Source organism: Accipiter gentilis, chromosome 15 (genome assembly GCF_929443795.1).
Source record: "Accipiter gentilis chromosome 15, bAccGen1.1, whole genome shotgun sequence".
Lineage (NCBI taxonomy): Eukaryota > Metazoa > Chordata > Aves > Accipitriformes > Accipitridae > Astur > Astur gentilis.
Genome location: NC_064894.1, coordinates 26,524,774 through 26,539,699, shown reverse-complemented (window position 1 = coordinate 26,539,699; position 14,926 = coordinate 26,524,774). Strand labels below are relative to the sequence as shown.

The window sequence follows — 14,926 nt, the reverse complement described above, 5'->3', positions numbered from 1 at the left end:
GCCAAAACAGAATGAAACTGCAAGTATTTCGCTTGTCCCCCCAGCCTACACAGAGGGTAACCTGCGTTGCAGAGACAGGGCCCATGATGCCCATTTGCAGCAGTGTTGACTTCTAAGTGTCACCCCATTTTTGCTCTCTGTCCCTTCTGATGAAGAAGCAACTTTGAATGGTGCGGTGCTTTGGATCCATGAAGGTACAGGGATTCTTGGCAATTTTCCCTTTTTTTTTTGGTCCCAATCTGACATCTTCTGGTCAGCGGTTTCTCTGAACAAAACTTGGTCATACAACCCATCCAACCCTACTCACCTGCTCCTTGCTGTCTCCCAATGAGGACATCTGCTCCTGCCATGCAGCCCATGCCCAGAATGCAGACCACAATCCCAATGAAATGTACTGCCTTGTATCGTACCAGTAAGAAGAACCAGGAGAGCAGTATCACCACTGGGATGACAAAACAGTCTAGGAGCTGTCAAGAAAGAGAGGAAAAATCAACACATCAAGCTGCTAACACTTTGCCCCAAAATACTAGGATAGATTCCAGCAGAGGGGAGCAGAGTTTAGTTAGTAACAGCACATCCTACAAGACAGAAAGTGTATTCAAGTAGTTATGTCATCCATCAGGCAGAGGATAAGACTATTCTGTTCGTGACTGTTCCACGAATTCAGGAGAGCTATTACTCTATGGCAACACCCAAAAGCACTGCCTTGCTCTTGGATTCAGATGCATATTTCAAATCCATGGGAAGGAAACCTGGGCCAAAAGAGAGTCACACCACTCCATCTGGTCCTCACCTCTGGTGATTAACGGACAAAGACTGAGGGCGGTTTTCCTGCAGTCTAGACATATGCTTTAATTCAGTCATTTCAGGTCCAATTAGCAGGAATGATCATAACGCACAAGTTGACCACATGTATTAAATCTAGCCATATAAATCAAGGGGTTTCTGCATGCAGAATACTTATGAAAAATCTGCCCCCTATGGGGACTGTTAACTCCTTGAAAATACAGTCCCATATGCCTCTGAAGGAAAAAAAACCAACCAAAACCCACCATGCCTGCAGTGCAAGAAACTCAGTCTTCTTGCCAATAGACCCTGGGTAAGAGCTTTCTCAAAAAAGTGTTATGAAACACAATCTTTAACTGTTTTTTTTCAGAGACACCCAGCAATAAACACAGAGAACCCGTGATAAAAAAAGAAACACACCAAATGTTTGTGAGAGGACCTTGAGATTTTAAAGTTAAAATTTATTCTAGAAACTACCAGTATGTCACCAGGAAACAAAAATCCTGGGTAAGAAACACTCAAAGAAAGGACTTTAACTCACAGTTTTCTGACCTCATCACAGTTTTCCACTACTTAAAGTGTGGCTACAAAGAAGATGGAGACTCTTTCTTCCCCAGAAGCCTCATAGAGAAGACAAGGGGCAACGGGTACAAGTTGCACTGGGAGAGGTTTCATCGCAATACAAGAAAGACATTTTTTACACTGGGAACAATCAGTCAGTGGAACAACCTCCCCAGGGACGTGGTAGAGTCCCCATCACCGGAGGTTTTTGAGATGCGGTTGGACAGGGTGCTAAATAATCTCATCTAGGCTCCCTTTCCCACAAAAGGTTGGACCAGATGATCTTTGGAGGTCCCTTCCAAGATGGGCTGTTCTACGAGTCTCACTTAACTGGTAGTCGGCATCAAAACAAGGTGAAGGAGAAGCTCACACGGGCAGGCACCTGTATCACCTTGGAGAAAGCAACCAAAATCTGTCACCAGTAAAAGCCACCTTTACCTGGCTCAGTGCACATGGCTTTCCTCCCATGCTGTCCTCCTGGAGTCACCAGTAACCGGTAGGTTATATCAAGTCAATTAACTTTGTGCTGGAGGAGGCACCCTTACACTTAGAGCTGGACGTGAGTGAAATAGGACCAGCCAGTGGTATTGCACAGTCTGCCACCGCCTTCCTCAAGTGAGCAACTAAGATTTGAGCACCCAAGATTTGAGCACCCTCTTCCCCATACATCCACAGACACATACCACCTCGGAGACAACTGTGCCCAAGACAGAGCAGAAAGCCTTATACAACAGTTAAGCACAGAGGTGTTTTAAGAAACTATTTATTAAGTAAGACGGCAAGCGTCTGCAAGCATCTTTCCAGTTTTTTTCTGTGCAAAGGTGAGTAAGTGAACCTCAGCCGTTACTGGACCAACTATTCAATTTTGTAAAATCAGTAGCTTTGGTCACTCATGCAAACAGGATTTAAGACTAGATTTAAGAATATGAAGATGTCACCTTTAAGCCACTAACTGCTGTCTCTCAAGAGACACAGAGTGACCCAGTGGATAGTTTTAACCCCTGACATCCGGAACCTCTTGCCCACCTTTATACACAGGGCATGGCACTGCATGTTCTTTGTGGGACAGGAGCTCTGATGGGGGCTGCTTTACTTACTCTGGGCTAAGCACACAAAAAGAACATTTTCTTGTGAATATGAGATATATTATGTGACTTCAATAGCCAGTTTTAAAAACTGTTCTTACCCACGGCATGTGGACTTCAACATACAAATTCCCACTAACAGTCTTTTAGGGGAAGATTTTAAAAATTCCTTTTATTCCATAAATATTTAAACATACCTATGCTTTCAACTATGTGAAGATGTGTCTTTTAAGCACTAACATGAAGGGATGCATGAACAGAACCTGTCACAAACAAACAACGCTGACAGCAGCTGGAAAACGCCCCTTTGGGGCTGGTGGTCCGAGGTCTAATCCACAAATTGCTATTTGGAATACTGCAGCATCAATAAACATTAAATGTAGGTAATGTTCATTGACATTATACAGTTCTTGAATTGTGCTTTTTTATACCTATAATTAAACAATGGGGTAGACAGAAATTAATTGGATTACTACAATATAAGCAGTAAGATAACCCAGTGTATATTGCTTAACTATTTTTCAGGTACTGCTTTACATTTCATTTCTCTGGGAATAAATTCACTCTGCCTTTCTTTTTTCCTCAGATAAACCTGTCTAGTAGAAGAAATATGCACACATTCTACAGACAAAACATGTGAGATTGTGGATTACCTGATCTGCAATAGGGCTTTCTTGTTATTTTTTTTTCCTTGTTTTTTCTTTCTTTTCTTTGTTATTAGTTATTTCAGCTAGTCATTATACCTAATTGTCATTTTTCTGACATAAAGCTTTTACAATAACAAAGATAAATTTTGCTTAGCTTGAATTTCATTTATAATACATAAAGGTCAGTTGTTTACCAGTATTTCCCCAAGAATCATCTTCAGTGTTCTCCTTCTTTTTAATTGCTTATTCAAAAGGTACTGCCTATACCCTGTCATTATGTTAAATTAATGAGTGACCTGATTCTAATCAATGTTCCTGTTAATCACAGAAATTATCAGATACCGCTAAACTAAAAGAAAACATATTTCCTATTTTGCCATGGGAAGATAATACAACTGATAGGAGTGTGTGGTGCAACCAGGTTCTTTGCCACATTTATCCATTGTTTTCTTCATCACAGCTCTGAACTGGGCTGCTTTAGAAGACAGGATAAAAAAATATATAAACTATTGATATACCATCCTACAGAAATGCCTTTCTATCATAAAAATGCTGTGTTGTTGTAGAGGTTGAAGATTATTATTTGCCCCTAAAAGATATCACACTGCATCTAAGCCTGTTGATGATACACAACGTTGAAAAGTGTTTCCTCTGATTACTTGTTTGTTAAATTACGTTGACTCTGTTATACTTGTGAATCATAGACAAATACTCTCTTGCTAACAGTAAATACCCAGTCTCTGATCTCACAAATTCAGCATGTGTTTGCACATCTATAGCAGGAATGTACTGTTAGTCATTGGAAAGGAGAGCTGGCAAGCTTCAGAAGAAAGGTCTGTAATATAGAGGGTGACCTGCTGATCTGCAGCGATATCAAAAAGAAAAAAGCTGGTCAGCAAACTCCCTATGGGAGCAGCCGAGCTGAATCTCCCTTTTTAAACATTCATTGGATTTCCCCCCCCCCCCCCCAGTTATAAGCCCTTTTTTTTCACATTAGGGGTTTCTCATTAGCGCTGCCCTCCAGCAAATTATGCGGAGAATCAGCTGCACTCTCTACTCAGCCTACTCTCCAGAGCAGAGGGATCAGTAAAATCAGCATCATATCCGTCCGACCGTGTATGGTCAAGTACATGTGACGGCTACTGAATTTCAGCAGGCGACCTGGTAAGTTTAATACAACAGCAAGTGCTATATCCAGTAAGAGGCACTTACTTCTGACACTTGCTTTGTTTTTTTCAAAGGAAGAAAGGGTTTGCTGCCCATTCGAGGGCTCTTTCTATTCCAGTTTTCACACTACCTTCACAATACCACACACACTTGATTCAGCTGTACAAAAGCAGCCGAGTTGTGAACCCTCCCAGAGCTGGCTGCCGGCTGCCAAGGGAACTGCGTGGCAATTACGGTATCTTGAGACTGAAACCTTCTGCAGGGAAGGTGTGGATGCTAGTAGCATTTCTGACAGGGTTATTTCAAGCAATTAAAATAAAAAAGGAGCATTTTTTTTTTACCTTTCATGTTTCTATTTGCTATCTCATCATAACTTAATCACTTTCTTGCATGGTTTTTATATAATCACGGAATTAATGTAAAAACTATTAATTTTTTCACCCCGCCAAAATGTAGGGTACTTCAGGTAGGGAGACGGGTCAAAGAATCAGTTAGTGATGTAATTTGTTTAAAAAATGTAAAAATGTTTAATTTCCATGACACGGAAGAAACAAAAGCCAGAAGACTGACTGCTCCTGGTCTGAAGCCTCTTTAAATCAGTATTTTGCCCACAAGATCTCTAATTTTTTTCTTGGGGCCACATGACTGATGCTTCCATAACTGTTCCTATCGGTTCCTTTAATCTGTTCTCAGGATTTTCTCTTTTTCCCTGCAGATGCAGAAACTCCCTCAAAACTTTCACTAGTGGAAGACCTTCACCTACATCTGACTTGCACACACCAACACCTGAGATGAGGATTATCACAGCTCCAGCTTTCCGTGTACATAGAAGGAATTCAGCGACTTCTTGAAGTTATGTTAAATGAAAGGTGGTGGTCACATCCAACCCACAGTTCCTCTGCTTTTAACTCTCTACACATGGACACTCTTTACTACCAACATGAGTAACTACCTCTTCACTCTTTTTTTAAAAAAAACACCTTAGGACACACCTCTTCATCCTCTCCTCTTATTAAACGCACTCCAGCAGTGCTTATGCAAGATCTGCTCAAATACCAGGAAGAGTTACCAACAAACTGACCCCTGAACTGGCCTTTCCTGTAACTGCTTTCCTCCTCTGATTTTACATACCACTGTCAGAAAAAGATCATTCTAAGACAGCAGACAGCTCTCCCAGCAGTCACGTGTTTCTGCAGAAAAAAGCTATTTTCTGTTTTGCTTCTCTTTAAGTAAGATGACGGGATACGGGCTTTGAAGACCATTTTCTCAAGGTTACTTATTAGAAGCTTCTCCATGTCACCAGCTGCTGTAAGCTATGCAGGGGATTAGATTTTGGCCTAGGAAAAATCATGGTTGTCTCCTGCAGAAAAACTTCTGCTTTTGCATTTCACCTGCAAGAATATGCAAAATGGGCACAGAATGCCAAAATCTCTGCTGTTCTAACGGGCACAAGTCCACTGACTTTAATGAGATTTTGCATATTTATGTTAGTAAAAAGTTTGGCTCAAGGTGAATTTTGCCATTAGAGGCAGGAGCTCTGGATGCTGAGAGCTCAATTGACTCCAAAAGCATGTACAGAGACTAAGGATGCTGTAGGGGCTGGTTTGCGAGCCACAGGTAACAGTTAAAAGAAAACAGCAACTTGAAGTGCAATGATAAATCAGATGCAAGATACACCCCACAGACTCTCAGTATAAGTGTACGGTACGTAACACTTCTGCACAATGCTGATCTGCAAACCTTATTAACATCGCAGTATTCCCTCACTGCCCTGAAGCAAAACAGGGAAGTATGGTCAATCTTACATGCACAGGATGGGGGGAGGAAGGGAAGGAGTGGTATTTATCTCTGGTTTTGAGATATTTCGTGTTAGTGGGCACTGGACAAGGTGGATCAACAACTTCAATATTGCACATCCCCCGCTCCTCACGTCCTAGATATGCTTCAAAATTATCCCAAACCTTCTGCCTCAACATACACTGAGTCCATAGGGACCAAGAACAAAGCAAAGTCTATTGCCATCCAGCACTCCTATAATAAGCACTTACTGCTGACTCCTTTCCTTTTCTGGTGGCAGTTGTTCAGGTATGAAAACTGCCAGAGGTAATTGGAAGTATGATGTACTGCTGAGCCTCACAGTGATCTAAGAGTAGCTGAGAACATCAGCACTGTAGTTTTATTGTCTGCCTCCTGCTGTCTATAAATCCCAGCTTTTACTACCTTTGTTTTCATCATGCCAATCAAAGGCTTGATTGCCCAAGGAATAAATTACCGGATAAATCGCTAATTGGAAACATAGCTCTCTCTTTGACAGTGCCTTATTTCTTGTGACATCGTATGTATATTCTACAGTACCACTTTGCAAGGCATTGCAGAAATAGTCCGGATTTCTATGTGATGTCATAACACAGAAAAAGGATAACGACCTCTAGAGAGTGCCACGCAACAGTGTAATGTGCAGGTGAACAGAACACCGTATTGCAGAAAGGAGAGCTAATTAATGTGGGGATGACGGGGAAGAAGGGAGAGGGCAGCCTGCCTCTTAACGCAGCTTGATATGATGAGAAAGCACTTACCTGGCAGCAAAGGTTACAAATATTAGTATCATAACAGGCTTAGTGGAAGACATTATGGGCTTGGTAGGATGTACGTGTGCAGTACACTGTAAACGCAGTACAGGGAAGTTGAAGACAAAACATAGTTTCAAACAAATTAAATTTCTAGATGTAAATAACTGCAAGAACTTCAGAATCTTTTAATTCCCTCTGGGAGAACTAATTTTGTCTGCTGTGTAAAAGGTGTCTCTAACAGCAGTTAAAACACCCTTCTTGAATAGTTATTAAACTTACCACAGGCCTACGCCAGGGTTGTTTTAAAAACCATTAGGATAAATATGGAAAGCATTACCACAGGCAGTCCTGAAAGTTAAGGGTATGGTTTTTAAAAAAAGTCCATGGGATCAGGTGCTAGTGTACATGGCAGCATTTAATACACTTTCTGCATCTGCTACAGCTGACGTGCAAGAAGGCTGCAAAATCTAGTGCAAGTCAGATTAATGCATCAAAGAGAAACTAAAGATCATTTTGTAAGTTTTTGGCCATCTGGGAATCAGGACACATGAGTTCGAGAGCATTAAGAGTGACTGATCTCTGGCACTTCTTGAAATATGTGGTTTTGGATATCAAATTGATCCATCAACAAACTGCTGTGCCTTTTACCTGGTGTATACTCAGTTTTTAAAGGTACCCTCTAGAGAACAGTGTTCACTTACTACTAGCCTGAGCATTTTCATGGCTGTGGGAAGCTTGAGTTTCAATTTCCCCAGCTAAGACGGAGTTAACTCAAGCCCTTTCTGCGGGCTACTGTTTTAACAGCTATGACTTTATGTAAAAGGTAGCTTTACCCCTGCAATTTGGAAAGCACTCCAGGCTTTCTGTAAGCACTTGAGGCGTGCTCAGATCACATCAAACAAATTGAGTTCCTCAGGGTACTTTGATGCAGGCATACTTAGCTTTTGAATCTTAAAATGGAGGCAGGTATTCAGGCATCTGTCTCCATCAATACAGAAGCACTCTGGGCATGCAAAGAACCAGAACTTAAAGCTACCAAAGGAGCAACCCGAGAGGTTCAAACACACGTTCCCATGTCCCAAGATTGTGCTCTGAGCAGAAGGTTAGTACCCATAGACCAGGGGATGTTAGATGTCTATGACATTTTAATTATGTACACAATTAGGTGTGGGATTCTTGGATTGTTCTATTGAATCTAATCGCCCCAGGATTGCATTGCAGGTACCTAGAGGGTACTTTGCATTTTATCCTTAGCAATTGGCCTACACCTTGATGTCTGAAACATGAACAGTGTATTGGTTTTCAATCAAATTTTTTTATGTCACCTAGTTTATAAGGGATGTCTTTTACTTTTAGATTTTGGGTGTTTGTTTTGTTGGTGGTTTGTTTTGGTTTTTTTTTTTTTTTTTTTTTTTTTTTTTTTTTTTTTCCAGGGAAAATTATATGTCTCTAGGCTTCACAGTACTTTGTTTTTATCTTATGATGGAGCCGAGTGCCACATTCTCAGACAGTAATTATAGAGTACATGAGGATTTGAAATAATCAGAAGCACACCCAAAAGTAAAGGTTAGGTACCATATTCATTTCTGATTTTTGCCTTTGTGGCCTCGTTCACTGTGGTTCTGAAGGCACATGGTGAAAGACATATAGGAAGGTTTATTAGAAAATTCTGTTTTCCCAGACCAAGACCAAATGGGAATTTTAAAGGCAAGTATAGGAAAGACTCGGGTGTGAAACAGTGGGAAAAGTAGGCATGATTTTCAGTCTTTTCCAGGAACCATGATGAGATAATGTCAATTACAAAAAAAGATGGAGTTTAAACTAGAAACTTTGAAAGTCCTAAGAGTTTAAAGCTACTCAGCAAACAAAGCTGTTGAGTGCTTGGAATTTTTTGGTGAAAGCAGAACTGCAAATCAATTGCAATAAAGGTATATTTTTACAGTTAAACTTTGGCTTTTTGCTGGGAGCAGCTTAATGTTTTTTTGCCTAAAAGCACCACAAGCCCAGTGCACTCGCATGTTAGTTTTGCATGACAGAACAAAGATATCATGTGGAAAAAAAGTGTATGTTGTAAAACTGATTTCCTACTGAAATGGTCCATGTACCACCACTATAAAAATACTGCAAGATTTCTCATTTACTGAAGTGACAATTTCAAAACCTCTTATATTCTCCCCCACAAAAAAGCCTTGGTGTAAAACCTGTTGAGAATAAAGTCCCCTGGAATTGACTTGAGTGGCTTGATCCTCAATCAATGTATATACGGGCATAGCTCCCACAGCCTTCAGTCAAAGCCGTGCTGATTTGTGGTAGGTAGCAATGGTCTCAGGTCTCAGTTCTAAAAGGATCCGAATACTTCTTGCTATGCGTCAGCGCGCATTTATGGCCTCAGAGGTAGTGCTTTTGCAGGATCAGGCCTTTCAGAAGATGCTCTTGAGAGAGTGGTCCTGCTTGCTTCTTCAGAAATCAGATTCTAGGAAAAGCTTGCCTTTTTTCATCTTTCACTTTCCATTTCTTCAGTCTTCATTTCATCCCATTACGCACTTTGACCAATGCTGTTTCAGGCTGAATAATCCCCTGAGTTTCTTCTGTTTCATCTTTAAATGAAATAGCGTGTTGTTTGGCTACATTTCAAAAAATGTGTCATTTGATTCAACATCTTAATGCATTACCTCATACTCATCCCATTCTCACTGTATCTTTGGCCTTGCCTACACTTAGAAGCTCATTCAAATTAAGGCATGAAGTGAATTTAAAATGCAACAGGTATTCCCAGTCACACCATGTGTATCCGAGCAATCCAGGACAACTATGGGAAAAGGAGACACTTCTTTCCTTTTACTCCTAGGAAAAAGCTTGACGGCGTCTGAGCTTCTCTCTCTTCCTTCTTTCAAGCTACGTGGGAAAGACACCTGAACTCTGTTGTAATCTTTTTGTGGAAGAGGTCTAAAATGGACATGAGACTGTCTCTGCCCTATGACGCTTCTCCTGTTCCACCCTTCCTCTCTCTCTCAGTCTAAAAAGAGACCGTGGCTCATTTCAGCTAATTCCCTGCCGACACACAGGCAATGCCCTTGAACTCTCTTGCCTGTTCCCTCCTCACACTGTGGTTTTTGATCTCTTACACTAAAGGCCGTGCTCATTGCAGAAGAGCGGGAGGGTTTGCATCTTCTGGAATCGGTGTTTCGTGGGTCCTGCCAGATGAACCTCTGCTACGTGCTTGTTGGTGGCTGTGGGAGACAGGATTTAATGACCTGGATCATCGTGCTCAGTCCGCTATTCCTACTTGCTATGAGTGCACACGTAAAAGAAGCAATTCAGCTTTTGCTTTTCTCTTTGAGGCTTTTAGTAGCTATAAAATCAGACTGTGTGAGGTTTATGTGGATTTATGCTTTGCTCTATACTGAGTAATTTGATTTGGAAAAGTGTTAAAAGCAATATTACATTGTCTGGGCACGTTTCAAAGAATTCTCAAACCCAGATTCTGATGGCAGAGTCATTTGTGGATATTTAGCATCAACCTCACATTCAGATTCCTTGAATTCAGTTTTCTTCTGGTTTTGCTTCTTACTCAGCTAAACAAGCTCAGTATTTTCCAATATCACTTTTCAACTATGGAAGAGATATATTCCTAATTAGCTTCAGTTCTGCAGAACATTAACTGGTGCTCCTCTATTTTACTGGCTCTAATGTAAACTTCAGGCAAGTAAGGTGTAAAATACACTGAACGCTACCTAGTGTTGCCCAGTTATTTAGAGACAGTGTAAAAAGGGAGTAGGTTTGTTTTTGAACAAGTAGCAATGAAGTATGCAATGATTTCCCAAGATAGACAATTTCCAGTCTCTTAAAAATGTTTCTAATATTCACTTCTCCACTTAAATGGGAAGAAGATTGATTCTTTTGTGTTTTGTATTTAAATTATACAGGTTGGATCTTTGGAGAAATTGCTACCCTAGCTTTTGTTCATTGCATGTATAATTTTTTAAGGGAGAGTACACTTTTTGATAGCTGCAGTTAAGCTGTTACATAACATAACACATCTAACTGCTTGCGTTAAAGTAAGACTTTGTTATAACTACATTCATTTTACTTAATGACAACTTTTGCACTCAGATATAGTTACGGAATCCTAAAAATCCTGTATCGGCTTTGTGTGGCAAGGTTTTGGTGGCGAGGGGGTTACAGGGGTGGCTTCTGTGAGGAGCTGCTGAAAGCTTCCCCCGTGTCTGACAGAGCCAACGCCAGCCGGCTCCAAGTCGGACCCGCCGCTGGCCAAGGCTGAGCCCAGCAGTGACGGTGGTAGCACCTCTGGGGAACAGATTTAAGAAAGAAAAAAACCTGCACAATTGCAGCCAGGAGAGGAGTAAGAACATGTGAGAGAAACAGCCCTGCAGCCCCCCAGGTCAGTGCAGAAGGAGGGGAGGAGATGCTCCAGGCGCCGGAGCAGAGATTCCCCTGCGGCCCGTGGGGAAGACCCTGGTGAGATGGGTTGCTCCCCTGCAGCCCATGGAGGTCCATGGTGGAGCGGAGGTCCATGGTGGAGCAGATCTCCATCTGCAGCCCGGGGAGAGAGGACCCCACGCCAGAGCAGGGGGATGCCTGAAGGAGGCTGTGACCCCGTGGGAAGCCCACGCAGGGGAAGAGTGAGGGGTCCTCCCCCTGAGGAGGAAGGAGCAGCAGAGACAACATGTGATGAACTGACCCCCATCCCCATTCCCCATCCCCTTGCACTGCTGGGGGCGAGGAGGGAGAGAATTCAGGAGAGAAGCTGTGCCTGGGAAGAAGGGAAGGGTGCTGGGAAGGTGTTTTAAGATTTAGTTTTTACTTCTCGTTATCCTACTCTGATTTCATTGGTAATAAATTAAACTAGTTTTTCCCCCAAGTTGAGTCTGGTTTGCCCATGACAGTAATTGGTGAGTGATCTCTCCCTGTCCTTATCTCGACCCACAAGCCCTTTGTTGTATTTTCTCTCCCCTGTCCAGCTGAGGAGGAGAGTGATAGAGCGGCTTTGGTGGGCACCTGGCCTCCAGCCAGGGTCAACCCACCACACTTTTGCGCTCAGATCTATTTTTGGAATCCTAAAAGAAGTGCTCGTATTTTTTCCAAGTACAATGTAAAGTGAGAAAACCATTTCAGCCCATCTGAAAATATTTCCTTAAAGGACCAAATTAAGTAGATAATGCCATGTGATTATGAGTGGTTTAGCACAGGAAAATGAAATGAAAGCCAGTATGTTTTTGTACAGTTTGGAAAATACTGAGTAATAAAAATAGTCCAATATTGAAAAACGCGTCTTATGAGACAGCATTAAAAAGTACACAGAAGACACAGGCAGCGACGAGCTATTAGAGCACTGATGCCAATGGACACTGCACCATTGACCCCATTAGGCCTATTATCTTACCACAAAAGGGAAGATCCTTTGAGTCCTTACCTGTACACTAGTAAGAGTGGTGTATTGATAAGCTTTGACTACCAGGTAATTGGCTTCTATATCTATTATCCCCAGGATCATGTACTTCCACCATCTCCTTTTCAAAATTGCCAGCAAGTTTTCTTCTCCTGTGGTAATAAACAAGAAGAATTATGTAACAGAGTTAGGTTTACATGCACAAAATACCTGCCCGTCAAGAGAAATTATCTAGAAGATCCCTCACATTTACAATATGCAGTTGAAAAGCACCATATATAAAAAGGTACTGCAAGGAGGTGAAAACTAACACACCCTACTTGTCTCGCAGATATTAAAACAGCCAGCTTGGTGAAGTAATATGTGAAGGTTAGATTGTCACTTTGCTTAAGATGTAAACAATGACAGGAAAAACAAGTGCAGCTTGGGCAGACTGTAAATGTGTTCTTGGTTTTACTTTTCTATATACACATATAAAAAGCTAAAGAACAGAGCAGTTTATTACATACATGTATACTTTCCATACATACTGATAAATGTATCACACATGATGCAAGAGGGTTTTGCCAGAGTAGGAGATTTCCAGTATTTGCAAATATGATGGAATATTAGAGCAGGAGAGTAACAGCATCACCTTTGGGCAGAAACCAGATCCTGTTCCAAGGGTGGTTATTACAATCCTAGAGGTTCAAATAATCAGACTTGTTTACAGAAAGGCTGCACTGAGACAAACAGATTTTACGTGACAGGTTGCACTGCTCCCAGGATCAATATCTGAAGTAGGCAGGTTTGCTGCCTTCTACAGAAGCCCTGCCAATCACCCAGTACTTAATTTCCACCACGTGAAGACTGACAGTACAATACGGCCTGCAGATCAAACCCACAACCTTCAAAAGGTCAAAGCATTCCTCACGCTAGGCTAGGGATTATTATTGTTCCCTGCTCCAAAGAAACCAGCTCTTTAGTGAGGGTGGGCAAACCTGTTACTTATTTGCATTACAGTAAGCTCCAGACATGATGGGATGCCACTGTGAAAGGGGCCGGACATACCGACTGTGACTGAACACAGTACGACTGTATGTCTTTAAGAGTTTGTAGCCTAAACAGGGATCCAAGTAGGGTTGACCTGTACTGCCAAGGTACCATAAATGGAATTCGAACTGTCTAGCAAGTTAAAAAAACAAACCCACTGTTTTGGGATTTGTTCGTGTTGCTGCAGCCTTTCTAACTGCCTGTGATCATCAAAGTGAGTGGTGGAAAATACAGAAGAAAAGGAACATTATTGTCAATTGCTACCCAAACTTGCCCAGGCTTCCCAATTCTCCCTCACCTTTTTTCATCACAGATGTGGTCGCTCTCTGGTTCAGACCTGGTGATACATGCGCTGCCGTGCCATCAGAAATGGCAGGCTCTCTATAGCACAGGAGTATCCCAGATCTTATAAGATACAATTACAGAAAAATGGATAATTACTTCAGAAGCTGATTCAGAAATCTTAGATGTTAAATCTTGGCCCCACTGAGAGACTGGAATGGGTATTTACCTGAACAAAATATCTGAAATATCTGAATCATCTGACGTTTGTTCATTAACAGATGCTTACATACACACACTTCCAGTGGGATATTATTAGGCAACAACCTAATTATTTATTACAGTGATAACGATAATGAGTGCAAAACCGTAAATTCTAAAAAGCTTTCCTTCCTTCCTTCCCTCCCTTCTCTTTTTCTCTATCATTCTCCTTCTTTTGGTAAGTAGCAGAGAAATAGCAGAAACAAAGTGGTGAGTAGGCTAATTACTTGAGACCCTAAATAAGGACTCAGCACATTCAACCATACCACACTTTCCTGTTACCATCGACTCACAGGAGAACTCATGAAAAAGAAAATCCCACCTTTCAGGCATGCATTATAACTACATTTATGTATTTGTTATGATGATTTGAGCATGCAGAAAGAGGAATATTTTAGATTTTACTTTTTAATACATTTAGGAAGGTATTTTCAAAAAAGCATTTGAGATTAGATGTCCTAATTCCTACTAAAATCAGTGTAAAACATGCAGATAGGTCCTTTCCAGGTACCGAAACTATATCTCTAATTTTTATGCTGCCCACACAATACCTTTAAAACACCAGCTGGAAAACATCAATGCAATGGAATGGCATGGTTAACATTTCAGAGTGATTTTTCATTTCAACTGTAAAGACAAAGTTTAAAATCAAAGACATCAAACTGCAGTCTCTGTTCCAACAGCGAAAATCCCACCTGGATCTGGTTTTGTTACAGTAGGACCTTGGTGGTACCTACAAAGCAGGAGGAAGCAGCAGGCTCAAGAACTGCACTGGCATTAGGTTGCCTGAGCAAGGACACACCTCAAGGATTTTTCGGTGTCTTTGGTTTGCCAGTGCTTGCTTTCTTCAGCTTCAATTTCCAAGCACGGGTCACTGTACTGCTCAGATGTGGCCAAATAAGATAGCTTTAAATACGAATGTATGGCTGTGACTTCTGACTAGTGGGTAAAGTCAGAGTTTCCAGAGATGGAAATTAAATCTTCTACAATTTTAACTGACATACACGCTTCTCTCTTTTGCTTTCTCAATCCTTTCTTTGTTAATGACAGAAATAAGAAAAATATTTGGCAAGTGATATTTTATCTTTGATATACAGCTCTGAGATATTCCAAACTGCAAAAGAC

At 41.3% G+C, this 14,926-nt stretch overlaps 1 protein-coding gene across 1 annotated transcript in view; it reads right to left on the bottom strand.

The window, feature by feature from the left end:
* SLC35F1 (solute carrier family 35 member F1) overlaps positions 1 to 14,926 on the bottom strand; it is a 254,948-nt gene that overhangs the window by 40,275 nt on the left and 199,747 nt on the right. Inside the window, exons 3-4 of the mRNA XM_049818157.1 lie at positions 12,251 to 12,378; positions 308 to 467 (exon numbers count right to left, since the gene is read on the bottom strand). Of these exons, the coding sequence (XP_049674114.1) occupies positions 308 to 467; positions 12,251 to 12,378 (288 nt within the window). The remainder of the gene's footprint in view (positions 1 to 307; positions 468 to 12,250; positions 12,379 to 14,926) is intronic.